Source organism: Prunus persica, chromosome G8 (genome assembly GCF_000346465.2).
Source record: "Prunus persica cultivar Lovell chromosome G8, Prunus_persica_NCBIv2, whole genome shotgun sequence".
Lineage (NCBI taxonomy): Eukaryota > Viridiplantae > Streptophyta > Magnoliopsida > Rosales > Rosaceae > Prunus > Prunus persica.
In genome coordinates, this window is record NC_034016.1 from 3,220,821 (window position 1) to 3,240,347 (window position 19,527).

Genomic DNA, 19,527 nt, shown 5'->3' on the forward strand with positions numbered 1-19,527 from the left:
ACCCGTCACATTTAAAATGTTTCATTTTGTTCATATTTTAGACATTTAATTTGTATTTTTTAATAACATTTTCAAGATGAATGTAATTTTTATAGTATATATGAGTAATATTATTGATAAAATAAATATTTAAAAAAGTAAATAAGTTTAAATATGTTAAATAGATTAAATAGATTAAACATGTTAATAGACATGCTACATGGGTCCTGTAAACACGCCATTTTCGGCATGACACGAAGCAATACCACCCAAATTTGAGAGACCAAAGTTTATCTACTAACAAGGTCAACAATGGAATTTTGAATTAAATGCGCAAACAAATATTATATATAATACTAATACTCCTTGATGAGAAAACTATCGATGTTATCATCAATATTTGATTATGATTGTAAATAAGTACAAATAAGATATATTAAGAATTATAAAGTTTAGCAAGGGCTTGTAGTTCAATTGGTTAGAAGCATTTACATATGTATTCAAGGTTATAGGTTTGATTTCTCCTCTCCTAATATCGCTTTATGTATATATAAAAAAAAAAAGAATTATAAATTCCAGATTGACTCACAACATAAGATGGATATATATGTTGCCAAATTCAAAAATTCAAAAATTAACAATTAATCAAATTGATTATTATATAAATGTTAGGTCTAAATTCATAATCTGACAACACATACATAACAAAACAACTTTAACAGTATAAGTTTGGGAAAAAATATTACCATTTATATATATGTGTATATATGGTCGTGTGTCATATTTCGATTTGATTCGGTTCGGCGCATCAATTTGCTGGTGTTACCGTGTAAGTGCCTGCTCTCAAACTTTCCCTAGTTTGGGCCAAAGTTTTTCTCCTTAAATTTTTCTAACTCAAATGAAAGAAACATGACCTAAAACTTGATTGAGAAAAAAATAAGAGATATTTAGTCATATTTTCATTTTTAGCACTAATAATATGGGTAAACTGCACACAATTTACTTTTATAAACAAACATAAAAAATGACAGCTGGCTCTATTGAATTTAATTTTGATTATTAAATTATTTTGATACCCTGTTGAGTGTTTTGAGTTTTTTTATGACATTGGGATTGCGTTTATTTTAAAAAATCAATGACAGTTTTGTAATTTAAAAGAAGTTAAAAATCTTTTTGTTATGTTGTAAATGAATTTTAAATATGTTTCTAAAATTTATTTCATATAATTTTTTTATAATTTAGATTTCTATATTGATTATAATAATAAATCTTCCAAAAAATAATTCAAATAAGGCGGACAGACAGCAACGCAATAGATGGCCATCACTAGCTAATCTTTTCTAAACAGCTGGGGCTCAATTTCTCGCGATATTTTACCAGTCTTTCGGTCACACGTTGCACGAGTCACACGTGACACTCATCAGCGTACTGTGAACTGAGTTTTGTTGTGTTGTCTTTTTGGTGAAGAGAAAGACTCATCAACTTCTTCTTCACTCTCTCTCTCTCCCCTCTGAAGAACAATTTAAAAACTCCAAAACTTTCTCTCTCATTTGACAACAGACCCCACACAGAAACCGTGACAGAGAGAGAAGAGAAAGAGAAAGAGAAAGAGAAGGAGAAGGAGAAAGACATCGATTTCGAGCCACCGACACTTACATACGTACGTACAAAAACAACCCAACAATTCTCTCTGTTTCTCTGTAGTGAAAATACGGAAGTACCCCTCTCCCACCTCCACGGTCCAGCGCCACCGACACTCCGGTGGGGCACCACCTTCGCCCCACCACCACCACCACGACTGCTGCCTTTGGCTTCCATAATCAAAATCTGGGGCCCACCCAAAAACCCATATTTTGAGAATTAGCTTTGGGGTTTAATTTAGATTACAGTGATATTTTAGATCCAAATTATATATTGTTCTCCTCTGTCTCTGTCTCTATCTCGTCCCATCTGTGTTTATGTGTTGAAATTTCAACTCCCACTTTTAGATTCTCTCTCCATCTCTCTCTCTCTCTAAAACCAAAAGTTTTTTCTTTTTATTGCTCTATATAATTTGGCAGCAACCCGTGTCACAGATCGAAAGCACCAAGTTTTCTTTGCAGACAGCCAATTTGTTAGAGGACTAGGTCTCTCTCTCAAGCAAAGAATCATTCATTACACACAAACAAACATTTTTCATTTTTTTCTTATTTTAATTTCACCCTTTTTTATATTCACTCGTTCTCATTTATCTCTCTCTCTCTCTCTCTCTCTCTCTGTGTAAAGCTGTGTTTTTTATTCATTGTGTAATGTGGGGTTGGTGTTTCTTGTAATGGGTGCCTTTGAGAGTGTGTACTAAATTAAGCAACCTAGAAAGAGAGACACACAGAAGAAGAAGGAGAAGAGGAAGAGAGAGGTCAAGTGGTCTTCCTTGGTGGTTTTTGAGTGATGAGAAAGACAGAGAAAGTGGTTTTGTGAAGTGGGTCTCTTTTGAGTTTCAAGGCTCAGTCTGTGTGTTCTGAGTGCTATGGATACCAAAGGAAGACTTGTTGCAGGTTCTCACAACAGGAATGAGTTTGTTCTCATCAATGCTGATGAGGTTTCAAGAGTAAGACTTTTACGTTGTCTCTTCTCCCTTCCCCTTGTGCCTTTTGCATTTCCTCTCAACTCCATTTCTGATACTGGACATGTTGAGAGCCTTCAAAATCTGTTGCTTTTGTTCACTCTTTGTCCCAGAAATCATTCCTGGACCCTATGTCTACATTTGGAAGATACCCATTTGCTCATATTGACTCTCTCTCTCTCTCTCTCTCTCTCTCTCCCCTAAATTTGTTAGATCTTGAAATAAAGACAGTACATTTTTCCTTCTCTTTCTACAACTCTGTTTATGCTGTTTCCTACCTATTGATGAGCAAAATTTGTCTTCTATGTTTTCCTTTACCTCCTCTCTGATTTCAACTGAGATTTAAAGTTTCAGTTACTGAATTTTGGTTCACGGTTTTTAGTATATTGGATTTGACTTTTCTCAGCCACAATCTCTTTCTGGGTTCTGTGCATTGGTTGTGGTACTCTGTGGTTTCTCTTGAAACGGCTTCCGTAAAATTACTTTTTTTTTGGGTGTCTTGTTCTTTCTTGGTTTTCAGAGCTGGTCAATGAACCGGTGCATAAGGCCTTCAACTTTGCTTCTGCAAAATTTATTTCATAGTTTTCTAGTAAATTAACTAGTTTCCTTTCCAAGCAATTCAGATGTGTGTTATAGGATTTCTTTCTCTTCTTCTGATGCTTTTGGTATTATTTTAGTCTTCGATCTGACGGAGATTGGTATTGCTATGGTACCAATGAATTGCAGGTAACATCTGTCAAAGAACTGAGTGGGCAGATTTGCCAGATCTGTGGGGATGAGATAGAGATAACAGTGGATGGGGAGCCATTTGTTGCTTGCAATGAATGTGCATTTCCTGTTTGCAGATCTTGCTATGAGTATGAAAGAAGAGAGGGCAATCAAGCCTGCCCTCAGTGCAAAACCAGATACAAGCGCCTCAAGGGTGAGTCTCTTCCCCATATCAATCATGGTTTTGGTGATTTTTTATTTTTTGTTATTTTTTGAAGAAAGAATACTGAAATTGCAACTTTCTGTTAGGGAGTCCAAGAGTTGAAGGTGATGAAGAAGAGGATGATATTGATGATTTGGAGAATGAGTTTGATATTTCAAGCAATGATAGGAGAGATCCTCACCACATTGCCGAGGCAGTTCTGGCTGCTCGCCTTAATATCGGACGGGGATCCCACGTCCACGGTTCAGGGATTAGCACACCAGCAGAATTTGACTCTGCCTCCATTGCTTCCGAGATCCCTCTGCTGACCTATGGCCAAGAGGTGAGTTAATTTAACTGTGTGATGTTCTTTCCTTGACAGTGATGGTTATAATTGATCTGTGTCTGATAAATTGATAATTGTTGTTTTTGGTGAAGGATGTTGGGATTGCCTCTGATAAGCACGCTCTTATTATTCCTCCATTTATGAGTCGAGGAAAACGGGTTCATCCAATGCCGACCACTGATTCCTCTATGTCCTGTAAGTTCATTGAATTTGCCTCAATATTTGCCTCAATTTTTGTAGCTGTTCGGACTGCTTAATCTTTCTTAGAGTCTGATTGTGGTGTTGATGATGCAGTTCCACCCAGGCCAATGGATCCTAAGAAAGACTTAGCTGTATATGGTTATGGAACTGTTGCATGGAAGGAGCGAATGGAGGACTGGAAGAAGAAGCAAAATGAAAAACTTCAGGTGGTGAAGCACCAAGGAGGAAATGATGGTGGAAACAATAATGGAAATGAGCCGGATGATCCCGATTTACCCAAGTAGGTGCTCCTTTAGAATAGTTTTATATTCCTGGAACTATTATGTTATTTTATTCTAAATTGAAATGCGAAATTATTATATGAATTATTCTTTGAAAAAAAAGAGAGATGATAGTTTATATTTTATTGTGTGAAATTGTATGCTTTAGGTGTTAGAGATTGGTTATGTATATTTTTAGTTACTCAAACTTTGCAGTTGTTAAAAGAGAAGGTAAACGTTTGTTTAATTTAATGACAGTTTATATGAATGAAAAAGAAAAATCCAAATGGTGCAATATTATTGTCCATTTTGGCACAAGTTTAAAATTTAGCTGTGTCACTACTTAGAATGATGTAATTTTGTTTCAACCAAAGAGAGTTGATTTTTGTAATTCTTTTTACAGGATGGATGAAGGCAGGCAGCCGCTTTCGAGGAAGTTACCCATTCCTTCGAGCAAGATAAATCCATATAGAATGATAATCTTACTCCGTCTTGCAATTCTTGGCCTCTTTTTCCACTATAGAATTCTCCATCCAGTCAACAACGCATATGGATTGTGGTTAACATCTATCATATGTGAAATTTGGTTTGGCTTGTCGTGGATATTGGATCAGTTTCCTAAGTGGTATCCGATTGAGAGAGAAACATACCTTGATAGATTATCACTCAGGTAGCCACTTTCTCTCTCTCTCTCTCTCTCTCTCTGTATGTGGCTTTTTGAAATATCTGTTCTAAGCTAGTGTTATTTTATTTTTTTTGGGTTCAGGTATGAGAAAGAAGGGAAGCCATCTGAGTTGGCCGATCTAGACGTATTTGTTAGTACTGTTGATCCTCTTAAGGAACCGCCACTTATCACAGCAAACACAGTTCTGTCCATCCTCTCTGTAGATTATCCAGTTGACAAAGTTGCATGCTATGTCTCTGATGATGGTGCTGCAATGCTCACTTTTGAAGCCCTCTCAGAGACATCTGAGTTTGCAAGAAAGTGGGTTCCATTCTGCAAGAAGTACAGTATTGAACCCCGGGCCCCAGAGTGGTACTTTGCACAAAAAGTTGACTATTTGAGAGACAAAGTAGATCCGACATTTGTCAGGGAACGTCGAGCCATTAAGGTTTACCACTTCTTTCTTCATTTGTTTGTGTTACAGTCTGACAAGTTTCTGGTCTGGCATCTTAGCTTCTTTGATAACCATCTTTCAGTTTAAAAAAGAAAAAAGAAAAGATGATTTTCATTATAAAAAAAATTGCTTAAATTATAGTGACAACCTTGCAATGATACACACACTTTTGGTTGGTGTTGGATGATGACGTTTCTGATCTGGTGTTGTCATTTTGTGGGTATAGAGAGAGTATGAAGAGTTCAAAGTTAGGATAAATGGGTTGGTCGCCACAGCACAGAAAGTTCCCGAGGAGGGTTGGACGATGCAGGACGGGACTCCATGGCCTGGGAACAATGTCAGGGATCATCCTGGAATGATTCAGGTGAGGCGGTGTTCATTTAATCAATTCATGATGAAGAGCCAGTCCTTATTGAGTATTTCTAATCTTTATCTTTTTTTGGCAGGTTTTCCTTGGGCAAAATGGTGTTCGTGATGTGGAAGGAAATGAATTACCACGTCTGGTTTATGTGTCCCGTGAAAAGAGACCAGGTTTTGATCATCACAAGAAAGCTGGAGCTATGAATTCTTTGGTATAGCTCTCTTGTTGTCTCTGTCTCTCCCTCTCCCTATCTTTCCCTCTCTCCTCTCTGAACTTGTTTAGGTTTTCAGTTGTCTAATTTTTATTTACATGCTGGCGAATAAATCAAGGTACGGGTGTCAGCAATCATCTCAAATGCTCCTTACATACTGAATGTTGATTGTGATCACTATATAAACAACAGCAGAGCACTTCGTGAAGCAATGTGCTTCATGATGGACCCCACGTCCGGAAAGAAAATCTGTTACGTACAATTTCCTCAACGATTTGATGGGATTGATCGTCATGATAGATACTCAAATCGCAATGTTGTATTCTTTGATGTAAGCACCTTGTTTGTTTGTTTATTTTATTCAAAGAGTAGGTGAGAAGTTGCAAAAGCATGATTTTTTGTGTGAGAAGCTAATTCCTTTCATAATTTGAATACAGATCAATATGAAAGGTTTAGATGGTATCCAAGGACCCATATATGTTGGAACTGGTTGTGTCTTCCGAAGGCAGGCACTGTATGGATATGATGCTCCTACCAAGAAGAAACCACCAGGGAAGACTTGTAATTGTTTGCCAAAATGGTGCTGCTGGTGTTGTGGATCTAGAAAGAAGAACAAAAAAGCAAAGTCAAATGATAAAAAGAAAAAGAACAAGGATGCTTCAAAGCAGATACATGCACTAGAAAATATTCAGGAGGGAATTGAAGGTAAGAGGTGCTTTACAAATGGATAGTATAGTTGTTTTCCTCCTTACAGATCAATCTTGAATTTCCTTGCTCAGGCTACTTGTGAATGCAGATTATTAATTTGATTTCTGTAAGTGATTGGTTGTGTTAAACACAGATGCTTATGATTTTACTGAAACTTTTTTCCAGGAATAGACAATGAAAAGTCATCCCTAATACCCCAAATAAAATTTGAGAAAAAATTTGGACAGTCGCCAGTTTTCATCGCTTCTACACTCATGGAAGACGGTGGAGTTCCGAAGGGAACAAGTTCGGCATCACTCTTGAAGGAAGCCATCCATGTCATTAGTTGTGGCTATGAAGATAAAACAGAATGGGGAAAGGAGGTATGCTGCACCATTTATGGAGTTTGACTTATGAATGACTCAAGCTCTTATGATTTGAAGCTTGGCATTTTTCTGTTTTCTAAATCTTAATTCTGTTCCAGGTTGGGTGGATATATGGCTCTGTTACAGAGGATATCCTAACGGGCTTCAAGATGCATTGCCATGGCTGGCGATCTGTGTATTGCATGCCCAAAAGGCCTGCATTCAAGGGTTCAGCCCCTATAAACTTATCTGATCGGCTTCACCAGGTGCTTCGGTGGGCGTTGGGATCTGTTGAAATATTATTGAGCAGGCACTGTCCAATTTGGTATGGATATGGGTGTGGTTTGAAATGGTTGGAGCGCTTTTCTTATATAAACTCGGTTGTCTATCCTTTGACATCTATCCCCTTGCTTGCCTACTGTTCCTTGCCGGCTGTCTGTCTCCTTACTGGGAAATTCATTGTCCCTGAGGTAATTTTCCCCCTTATTTTGGTCTGGACTATATATATGTGTGTGTGTGTGTTAGAACTTTATTTTCCCTGCCCCTTTTTAGGAAATATATATTTTTTGAAAGGCCTAACTTGAGAATGCTGTGCTTGCTGTATTTATTTCTGTTGCAATGCTTTCAGCTAATATTGGCTTTCTCCGATTAACAGATTAGCAACTATGCCAGTATCCTTTTCATGGCTCTCTTTTTATCCATAGCTGCAACTAGCATACTTGAGATGCAGTGGGGACATGTTGGCATACATGACTGGTGGAGGAATGAACAGTTCTGGGTCATTGGTGGTGCGTCATCACACTTTTTCGCACTCATCCAGGGTCTGCTCAAGGTTTTGGGCGGAGTTAACACAAACTTCACTGTCACATCTAAAGCAGCGGATGATGGAGAGTTTTCTGATCTATACCTCTTTAAGTGGACGTCACTTTTGATCCCTCCCATGACCTTATTGATCATAAACATTATTGGAGTCGTTGTTGGGATTTCTGATGCCATCAACAATGGTTACGACTCATGGGGTCCTCTCTTTGGTAGGTTGTTCTTTGCCATATGGGTCATTGTCCATCTTTACCCATTCCTAAAGGGTTTGGTGGGAAGACAGGAGAGACTCCCCACAATCATTGTGGTCTGGTCAATTCTTCTCGCATCGATCTTCTCTCTATTATGGGTCCGAATCAACCCATTTGTATCAAAAGGTGGTATTGTATTAGAAGTTTGCGGGCTGGATTGTGACTAAGGTCCACTTATACAGAAGGTTTAGATGGTGTGAGTTCTATAAAGTAGCTGTTTGGGCAAACAAAAAGAGATCGAGTTCAAATGCGCGATGTTGTTCAATCGAAGGTAAAATTGTTTCGAACAGTTCTATTTGTAAGGATAAATCTTGTGGTAAAAGATGAGATGGGAAGAAAGAGCAATCCTGGGAGGTTGCATGTAGATACAAAGGGACTGGATCTGACACATTGATTGTTTTGCAAAGTGTTCATTAATTCTTTAATACATGGATTTTGTGGGTTGGAAGGGGATTTGTATTCAGGTCTGTCTGTAATCCCATGAGAAGATAAAGTTAGTTTGATTCATAATTTATGTTCCCTTCTCAATAAGGGGGTTGGTTCATATATGTTAGTGTCATAAAACCTTGTCCTTTTGTGCAGTATTTGAGAGGAAATAGCTGCAATCTTAGGGTGATGTATTTTTTGAGATGTCCAAATGTGTTTGCCAAACAAAGGCAACTCTTCTTGTATGTGTGCTTATTTAAGAACAACTCAACATTCAATAAATGTTTGATTTTCTTTCTTCTCTTTCTTTCTTCTGGCTTGTTTGGAGGAAATAATGACTTTTTTCTCACCTCTATGATACTTGAGCGGCTGTGCCTAAAAGTTTGACTTCAGCTTTTGCAATCACATTGATGGTGTGATGACATTGTGACAAGGTTTTGGAATGTCTAACTCAGAGTTTTTGAATGTCTGCTTTTTTCTCCTAGGAATCCTATGGAATTAATTTCCTGGCTTATTAAGTAAAGCCTTAAACTAAATCCACCTCTGAAACAACAAATTAGGGAGGAAATAGGCCTCATTCGCCTCCAAGGATCCGGATCCTCTATTGTGATATGCGAACCTCATTTTTAAAATTAGCACATTTACATATTTGCATATAAACCCTAAAATTGCAATATACGCACATTAACGAACTTTACATATTTGCATTTGCAAACTTTTGTCGCTAGACATTCTCATATTTAAAATAAGCAATCCAATACAACACCATACTTACACTGGACCCCACAAAACTAACTGTACCATTAACAAGTTCATTTACAAGCAATACTGTAAATTACCAAAACACTCTTGAAGATCAGCATGAGGTATGCTTCAGCTGAAAATGAAGGTCACTTTAACTCGTATTTCCATGGCCAACACTAGCAGGTCTACTTCTTTTGGAGATCCTTCAATGCCGGCCTAGGCTGCAAAGTTTTCACTGCTGAGTTGGAAACTTTGTCGTTCTTTGTGTTTCTGAAATTTTCCTTCATATCAGCAGTATTGACAAAACTCTTTGGAGGACTAGGGACCAGACTATCTGTCTTGTTCTCCCTTGGCGCAAAAGAAATACTGATACTTTTGTCCGAATCTGCCTCCCAACTCCTTACCCTAGGTGATTCCAAATTGTCTGAGAAGACATGAGCAAGAAGGTCAAAGAATCAGCTTGCATTTTCAAGTAAATCATGCCCAAAAAAAATACTCGGAGAACCAATAAAGAGAAAAAAATTGACGTTCAAGTGCAAGATGTGTACCTTTTCTCAAACCTGAATCTGCAGATATGGGACATTGATCTGCAGTTACATTCTGTTCTGACACAATCTCACTCTCAACTGAAAATTTAGCATCTTCAACATCAGGGTTCACATTACTTCGAGCTTGCATTAAGTAATTTGGATAACTGTTTGCTGCTGGCACATCAATTGGCACATCAAAAGCACCAGGATTGCTGCCACTCATCTCAGAATCATCTACCGATTTCCCTGTACGTGCCCACACATTAGAATATTCAATATCACCAGCCTCATCAATATCCTCATGATCAACAAACACTTGGTTGATAGGCCTGATTCCTTTCTCCTTTGGTCTTTCATTTACACAGGTGTTCCCATCTGAAACAGGAGGATGAGTGGATTTCAGAAGTTCATCTGCCATTCTCTGCCCATGATGATCACTGTGTTTCTTGGCAACAACTTGAGCAATTCCCAGATCATTTTCTAAACCTTCCTTCACATGCTCACCAACTTCATTCATCAGATTGGCTTTACTCAGACCTGCATCTAATTTCTGAAATTCATCTCTTTTGATGTCCCCTACAATCAGTTCCATCTCAAAATCAGTCAATCCAAACAATTCAACATTTAACTCCAAGGCTTTGTTATTCCCCAAAACACATTATAACATTTGTCTTTACAGATCCTACTACTCTACACTTTTGGAGGCATGGATAAATAAAAAGTATAACATGGTATCATGAGATCAAAGTTCGAAATCCTAAAACTATAACTTCCCAATCTATAGACTTCCACATGTTGGACTATTCAAGAAAAAATATAATAGCAAACTCTTGGAGTCGTAGACTCATAGTTAATTAAAAGTATTACCAGTGAAGTCCAAAATTAAACACTCACCACAACTAGAAAAGTTGGTAACAGGAGAACCAACAGGGTAATGAATACCCATTTCCAGAGTAGATTTTAGCTCCATAACGTCCTCCGATTTATGCTCATGGTCAGTAAGTTGCCCTGCAGCAACTTGTGCAATACCAACAGCACTTTCTTTCCCTTTCTTCACAGCCTCACTATCTTCAATCACTGAATCGACTTTTGACATGTCTGGATATGATTTTGAAAATCCATCCATTTTGTCATCGCTGAAAAGTTGTTTTATCTCATAACTGCTAAATAAAGGCGAGGCAGCATTTAACTCCAAGGCTTTAGTTTCTGTTTAATCACAAAGATACAAAAACCGTTAGAGACGGAACTGTTTTCAATAAAAAGTTTAAGTTGAATGAAGATTAATTTTTTATTTTTGTTAAAAAATAACTACAAGATATATAGATACTCCTTGGGCTCAAACATAGATACTATTCTTCCCCCCACTCCCCACCCCAGGCCACGTGGCTTAGGAAATGAAGACAAATATACATAAGAGTTGAAAATTTTGGAAACAATTATTAACCTGCAGTTGCTTCTTCACCTTGATGCAATAAGCACTGACCATGACTAGAATCGGTAGCTGGAGAATCAGCAGAGCAATCGACACCCGTTTCAGGTTTAACCATAGAGATGGGATGCAAGTTTTCAAAACCAGGGGATTCCTTTGAGTCACCAGAAATGATATCCCTATCGTTAAGATTAAGCAGATCAATTACTTCCTCAGTCTCTTGGGAGGTCCTCGTACGATTAATGCCAACATTGAGACTTTCAACAACCTTTACGCCTGAGACTCTTTCCAGCACTCCAAATTCATTGCCTTGTAATTCAAGATCATCACACTTCGCTGGATCTGGTTGGAGAACAGATTGTATAACTTCATTTGATGCTCTCTCTTGAACTTCACTATCTACCGGCACCACCATATTTGAAGGACCTGGAGATTTGTTCTCATTTCCAAGCTGCATTTTTGCCAAAGCAAAATCAGAAAGAGACCCCGACTGTGTTTCGTCCACCAGGGCATCCATAGAACTTCCAATATCATTTGCTGCCACTGTGTGCTTTTCCAGAATATCAACCTCATCAAAGGATAAATTCTGGTTTTGGCTTCCATGTAACAAGGCCTCAACTCTTTCACAAATTATTCCGCCTTCAACTGGTGATTCGAATTGATCTTTAAGTTGATCTCCTTCTGCAGATTAAATAATTGTTATTGTCTCATAACTTACTGGATGGAACACATTTTTTTCTCGAAGTGCCAGAGAATATAACAAGGTACTGTCATTGCCTATCAAGTGATAAGAATAAACAAGAAGCATATGAACATACAAATTTCTCAACAAGATTAACAAGTTTCCAACCTAAAAGAGAAACTGTACCCCTATCCTCATAAGTCATCTCCTTTTCTTCCGCATTGTTTCTACCCTCACTTTCATTTAATCCACTTAGATCTCCTGCATTTGAGACAATATAAAAACTTGAGTATATACAGTTACTCAAATAAAAATATCATTACAACCAGTAAAATCATATATTCAAGATTAATCATCGAAAGATACCAAGAGATGAAGAATCATTAAACATGAGACAGTGGCACCACCTGAATGCATTTGACGTTTGGCACAAAAGTTATCAGCTGATAGATTGACTTGTGTAATACTTTCAGTATCAACTATTCTATCTGTGTCAGCCAAGCCAGGTTCGTTTTGTGACACTCTATTATTCACACCGGCATTGCCCAAAATAATCCCATGATCACAGCAGCACAGATCACCCAACTCATCTCTGACCAAGAAATCACCAGTATTATCTGAATTAATTGCAGTTTTCGAACTCACATTTACAGAATTTATACCACCATCCAGTGTTCCAATATTATCATCCATATCAGCATTGCCATCCGTGTGCATACTATCAACTGAAGCAATGGAAGGATGTCTCTTCATCTCTAAAGATACTTCCTTATGTATGCCAGGATCACCATACTTCCCTTGATCCAGTAGGAGGACAGATTGCATAACATTGTTTAGTGCTCTCTCTTGAACTGCACTGTCTACCGACACCACCATAGTTGAAGGATCTGGGGATTTGTTCTCATTTCCACGCCGCATTTTTGCCAAAGAAAAATCAGAAAGGGACCGCGACTCTGTTTCGTTCACCACGGCATCCATAGAACTTTCAGTGTTATTTGCTGCTACTGTGTGCTTTTCCAAAATATCGACCTCTTCGAAGGATAAATTCTGATTTTTGCTTCCATGTAACAAGGCCTGATTTCTTTCATGAATATTTCTGCCTTCAACTGGTGATTTGAATTGATCTTTCCGTTGATCTCCTTCTGCAGATTAAACAGTTATTATTATCTCATAACTTACTGGATGGAGCACATACGTTATATCTCACAGATGCAAGAGAATACCCTATCAAGTGATAAGAATAAACAAGAAGCACATGAACATACAAACTTCTCAACAAGACAAGTTTTCAACCTAAAAGCGGAATTGTACCTCTATCCTCATAGGTCATCTCCTTTTCTTCGGCATTGTTTTTTTTACCCTCAATCTCATTTAATCCACTTAGATCTCCTGCGTTTGAGAAAATTTTCTTACTTGAGCTTACTTAAATCAGAATGTCAGGTTATAAGCAGTAAAATCATACATTCAAGATCAATAACCAAAATATACCAAGAGATGAAGAATCATTAAAAACATGATACAATGGCAGACCACCTGAATACATTTGAGGTTTGGCACAAGAGTTATCAGCACATAGTTTGACTTGTGTAATACTTTCAGTTCCAACTATTCCATCTATGTCAGTCAAGCCAGGTATGGTTTGTGCCATGCTATTACTCGCACCAGCATTGCCCAAAATAATGCCATGATCACAGCAACTCAGATCAGCCAGCTCATCTCCGACTAAGAAATCACCAATATTGTCTGAACTTATCTCAGTTTTTGAACTCACATTTAGAGAATTCATACCACCATCCAGTGTTCCAACATTATCATCCATATCAGCATTGCCATCCATGTGCATACTGTCATCTGAAGCAATGGAAGGATGTCTCTTCATCTCTGAAGTAACTTCCTTAAGAATGTTCTCATTTCTATGTTGCATTTTTGCCAAAGCACAATCAGAAAGAGATGTTGACTCTGTTTCAACGACGATGGCACTATCAATTTTACTTGCTGCCACTGTGTCATCTTCCGGATAATCAACCTCATCAAAGGATAAATTTTGGTTTTTGCTTCCATATAACAAGGCCTCATCTATTTCACAAATACTTCTGCCTTCTACTGGTGATTTGAATTGATTTTCAAGTTGATCTCCTTCTGCAGATTAAACGATCATTAATATCTCATAACTTACTGGATGGAATTCACATGTTTTTCTTAAAGATACCAGAGAACAACACAAGTTATTCATTTAGATAAATTAAAATTTTCAATTATCACTTCTTTGCCACTGATTACTAGGAATGAGAAAGAATATCCATCTCTTCTATTCACTTTACAGATAAACCAATATAAAGTAAAAGTTAAGAGTGTCAAACTTAGTTAAACAGCATGGTTCTATACTAAGTCGGGACTAGTGTTGGTAATCTAGACCACAAACACAATTTAACTCAACCTCAGTCCGCAAAGTAAGGTCAAGAGCATTTAAAAAATGTCATGTAACATGGTACTATTAGGAGGAGAATTCATGGAACTAACCATTGCAAATAACGCTCAAACGAAATGAATCATGAATAACAAGATCTAACAGCTGAACTATCAACAAAAAAATTATCATATGAACATGAAAAATTAAACAAGGGAACATCAAATACCTTGCTTTAGTAGTGAAGATTTGGGCAGAGTTACAGCAGTATCACTGGGTACAATTCTATCCAGATGGATATCTGCAACTGTCTCTTCGCTAGTTTCTTCTACTACTTCAGAGGATTTCGCTGTATTTCTGTCTGACTCGTTATTCTCATCACATTCAGTTAGATGATCCTCAACAACTGGCTCAACTAGTACTGGTTGATTAATCCCTCTAGCATCCAATTGAACTAAGTTATGATCCTCAGGAACACTAGCTTTGCTACCGTCTTCTAACTGGTCATCCACCACATCACTTTTTTGGTGTGACGTCTTAACAGTCCATGACTCATCTGTCTCCAGTCCTTTCAAGTCCAACAGGTTGGTACATTCACCTACAAATTATAAGAGCACAATAAGCAGAGCACCAAAATTAATTAGTACATCTATTTGACACCAAAACTTGAATAACTCCCATACCTTCACAATGTGGTTGACAGGTAGGTGAGTGACCATCACCTAGACAGGTCAATCTGGAAAAACTGACATTGCTGAGCTTATCCATACATTCTTCCGAGGTTTGTTCAACTGCAATAATATGACCAGTATCACCTCTGTCCAAAGACGGATAGTAATTATCTTCCATATCACGTACAGTAGCGTTCTCTGGGACATTCAATCCACTATCTACCATAACATTTTCCATCACATTAGTCACGGGTTCCATTACATTCTGTGCGTTTTGGACTGTAAATACACCTTGTAAATTATTATACTTTGATAGCTGATTTTCCTTCAGATGAGCTGAAATGTCCATGGTTTTCTCTATGCTTGAATGTACAGCAGATACTTCAAAACAAACAGGCTGACCCATTGCAGCAGATTCCCACTTATTGCTTGATTTTTCAACAGCTTCTTTGCTGCAGCAAGAATCAGTAGCTGGAACAAAGAGAAGATACAAATATTAATCATGTGAAAAAATACAAAGTGATAGAGGTTTAATACTCCAAGTAGTGATTGAGCCGGACAAAAAAGGTTTAAACAAAGGGAATTTGTTGAAGGCCTCACAGTTGAAAACTACAGTGCCTGAGCCATAGCACTTTCTTGTAAAGTGATTGAACTGTTTCTATCACAGTCAGGGAGATCATGCACATACTTCCCTTTAGTGATAGGAATAAATAATATGATTGATTACCAATAGCACTAAGTTCTACAAAGTAAATCCATCCAAACGATTTAACTGATGAATAACGAGATGAAACAGCTGAACCTATCAGCAATAAAAATATCACATAAACATGAAAATTAAAGAAGAAACCAAACAAGGGAACATCAAATACCTTCCTTTACTAGTGAAGATTTGGACAGAGTTACAGCAGTATCACTGAGAACAATTCTACCCAGATGGATGTCTCCATCTGTCTCTGCACTAGTTTCAGCAGTAGAACCTACATCAACCTGAACCATTTCTTCTCTGTCACAAGAACTGAAAGCACATATTTCTTCTACTAATGCAGAGGACTTTGCATTATTGCTGTCTGACTCCTTATTTTCACCAAGTTCAGTTAGATGATCCTCAAGAACTTGTTCTACAAGTACTGGTTGATCAATCCCACTAGCATCCAATTGAACTAAGTTTTGATCCTCAGGAACACTAACTTTGCTACCACCTTCTAACTGATCATCCACCACATCAATCCTTTGGTCTGACGTTTTAACGGTTAATGACTCATCTGTCTCCAATCCTTTGTTCAAGTCCAACAGGTTGGAACATTCACCTACAAGTTAGGCGAACACAATAAGCACCAAAAACTAATTAATACATCTATTTGACAACAAAAGTAAATAACTCCCTTACCTTCACAGTCCGGTTGATAGGTAGGTGAGTGGCCATCACTTAGACAGGTAAATTTGGAAGAAACGACATTGCTGAACTTATCTGGACATTCTACTGGGTTTTGTTCAACTGCAATAGCATGGCCAGTATGACATTTGTTCAAAGACAGATAAGAATGATAATCCATATCACATGCAGTAGTGTTATCCGGGATGCTATTTTCCATCTCGTTAGTCAGGGGTTCTGTCACATTCTGTGGCTTCTGCACTGTAGATATACCTTGAAACTTCATTGATTCTGAGATCTGATTGTCCTTCAGATGACCTGAAATGTCCATGGCCTTCTCCACGATAGAATATGCAGTAGATACTTCATCATAAACAGGCTGACCCCTTCCAGCAGATTCCCTCTTCTTACTTGATCCCTTCCTCTGCTTGCTTGATCCTTTCCTCTGCTTGCTTGATCCCTTCCTCTGCTTGCTTGACCTTTCCAGACCTTTGCTGCAGCAAGAATCAGTATTGTTCTCATTTCCTGAAGCTTCTGGAATATTCAATCTAATATCTGTACTCAGATTTTCTTCAAGGGGTGAATTGATTTTAGCAAACGAGACCTTTTCCTTTATAATTGGCATCCTAGATTCACTCTTTTTGTTCTTTCCAGCAGCTATACCAGTGCGTCCTGTAGGTGCAACCAAGCCACTTTTGGAAAGAATACGCGAGGATCGTCTTTGTGGGCTTTTGTTTAAAGAATCATGCACAATTAATGAACTTTCCTTCTCATATGTTGGCTCTTGTATTTGCTTCACAAGACCATCCTTTTTAACACCATTGGCAATTCCACACATGTCCCCAGTGGCTTCTGTTAGTATCTTTTCACAAGCATTCCGACTAGACCGCCTTAGAGATTGAGACACATTGGCACCCTTGTCAGGAACTGGTTGCTTCACTGTTCCAGCAGCTGTTGATTGCTTCACAGTTCCAGCAGCTTCACAAATTCTAAACTCCCTATCATCATGAGCAGCAGAGGAAAACAATGTAGTTTTGCGTCTGGATCTCCTTAAAGGACCATTGGGTAGGACAGCAACATTTTCTTCCATTCTTTCTACACTTGACTCAACTTTGGAAGCTCTTTCCAAATCTATATTCCTTGGTCTTTTTCTAGTATCACCTTTTGCCAGTTCCTTGCCCTTCTGGAACACAGGAATTTTCTGCCCGTCCTTTGATGGTTCTTCAAGTTCACATTCTTCTTGGCCCGAAGCTTTTCCCACAAACTTGGTTTTAGACTTTTTGCTCCTACCAACAAGTTTGGTTTCTGCCAATGGCCCACATGCAGAGTCTCTGTCCCTGGCTACTTTTCGTTTTGACCTCCTCAGGGTCTTCCCAGGTACAACAGCTTCATTAGCAAGGTTGTCACCTTCCAGACTCCTCTTCAGAGGTACAGCAGACTTCCTCCTCAAATGCTCTCTATCTAGGCCCTTACAGGTTTCTTTAAGTTGAAGAACTTCTTGTCCCTTTTCCTGAACTATGAGAATATCTGTTTTACTTTCAACTCCAGAACTATTCCCTCCAACCTGACTCCGAGACCGTGTGATCCTACTACCACCAAGATCAGTTTTCCCCGATTTTGTGACATTTCCTTTACATTGCTTCTGGACTTTTTCAGGTTTAATACCTTTTCCTACAGGGACATTTTCTTCATAAGTCTCAGTTGGTAAAAGATCCCCATCACTACCTTTATTTTGTTTGGGTTTCTTTGAACCCCTTGGCACTAGATCCTTCCTCAAAACCAGTGAATTTCCACCATCATCACTCACCACCACCCTGTTTCTCAACTGCCTTTGAATCAACCCTCCATTCAAATTAGCATGTTCCGCATTACTATCCACTCTCTCAATTAACTCAACCTCCGGAGGAGGCTTATCACAGCTATCAACCTTTTTCACTCGATTTGTCAATTTCTTCTTCCCAGGAAGAGGTGAAAAAACTGCTTCTGCATTGCCTTCATCCATTTTTTGTGCCCTGGACCTTGTAACTCTACCTGGGGAGTCAATAATTTTGTGAGAGTGTTCGAGTCCTCTGGAATTTTCAAAAACCTGAACCTTCTTAACAACCATGGACGTCCTCTTTCTCCCCTGTTTCTTCTTTGGATTGTAATCACAATCCGAGTTTGAGTCATTATCCGTACCCACAAAGTAAAACGTTTGATTTTCTGGGCTGAACTTTACTTTCTTCACCTTCTTTGTCTCAACCTCAGAATCAATTCCCCCTTCATTTTCTTCTAAATTTTTGCAGACTGGCTCACTGAGTTTTTCATCTTCCTGTTTATTAGGGAAAATAAAAGGAACAAAAAATATTACCAAAACAAACCAAAACCCCATTGCAAAGTACATAACAAAAGAGAGAAATTGCAACACAGCCAACTGATCCCGTACACAACAGTTGCCCTAATTGGTTTAGGGGTTTCACTTTCTGGAAATAATAACATGAAACCCACAATTTTCTTTTAATCAATTTTATCAGGAACCAAAAAGAAAACAAAATTGAAATTTAAAGAAAAAAAGAAGAAGCAAGAACTATAAGTTTATAAACACAGATAAAAAGCTTTCGTTCTTCGGTGATGCTATTACCTTGAGAAGCAAAGTAAGCTTATGGGCCATTTCAGTGTTCCTTAAATTTGCAGGAATTCCGTGTTGTTTACAGAGTGATTGAAGTTGCTTCCTCTTCATCGCATAATAATCCATCTCTGTAATCAAAATTTTGAACAAAGAAAAGATCATAAATTATTGAAACCAACAAAACAACTAAAAATGTAAAAAAACAAAAACAAAAACATTACAGTTCGAGAATCTTCCACTTACTTTTTTCGCGCCAACGCGAAGTTGGCTTGGCTATGGAGAGAACTCAGAAAACTCAGAACCTTCTGAGAGGAAGATTGTTGATTGTTGATTTACTTTCGATGAAATTAAATTCGATTTTTGCTTTCGATGTTCTAATTTTCTCTTCTTTTTTTCTCGAAGAATCGGTTTGATTACCTTTTGCTTTTTTCTCTGTACTTTTTTAAATTCAAACTGGATGAGTTTCCCGCTTTCCAAGACGGGTTTTATATAACTTGCGATTTCAAAAGGGAAATGGATTCTGTACTTGCGGAATGAGCGACGAA

General features: G+C 38.0%; 2 protein-coding genes across 9 annotated transcripts; one reads left to right on the plus strand and one right to left on the minus strand.

Moving 5' to 3' along the window:
• On the plus strand, positions 1,547–8,843 carry LOC18767664 (cellulose synthase A catalytic subunit 2 [UDP-forming]). Its single transcript, XM_007199627.2, has 14 exons — positions 1,547–2,566; positions 3,308–3,503; positions 3,599–3,834; positions 3,930–4,032; positions 4,132–4,318; positions 4,702–4,968; positions 5,065–5,410; positions 5,643–5,780; positions 5,863–5,988; positions 6,107–6,319; positions 6,426–6,693; positions 6,862–7,058; positions 7,160–7,510; positions 7,696–8,843. Exons 1-14 carry the CDS (start codon positions 2,486–2,488, stop codon positions 8,275–8,277), a joined length of 3,291 nt encoding a protein of 1,096 aa, XP_007199689.1. The 5' UTR covers positions 1,547–2,485; the 3' UTR covers positions 8,278–8,843.
• Positions 9,213–19,517, minus strand: LOC109950632. Of its 8 annotated transcripts, none has more exons than XM_020570233.1 (14): positions 19,226–19,517; positions 18,995–19,110; positions 16,390–18,685; positions 15,872–16,309; positions 15,012–15,470; positions 14,558–14,926; positions 13,455–14,060; positions 13,233–13,310; positions 12,329–13,063; positions 12,108–12,182; positions 11,273–11,920; positions 10,705–11,016; positions 9,829–10,386; positions 9,213–9,704 (listed from the first exon to the last, which is right to left on the minus strand). In XM_020570233.1, the coding sequence occupies exons 2-14, from the start codon at positions 19,106–19,108 to the stop codon at positions 9,466–9,468; spliced, it is 6,927 nt and encodes a 2,308-aa protein (XP_020425822.1). In that variant the 5' UTR covers positions 19,109–19,110; positions 19,226–19,517; the 3' UTR covers positions 9,213–9,465. The 8 variants fall into 8 exon arrangements, with proteins under 8 accessions (XP_020425822.1, XP_020425821.1, XP_020425817.1 ...); XM_020570232.1 differs by having other exon boundaries at positions 12,090–12,182; XM_020570228.1 differs by having other exon boundaries at positions 11,255–11,920; positions 12,090–12,182; positions 13,452–14,060.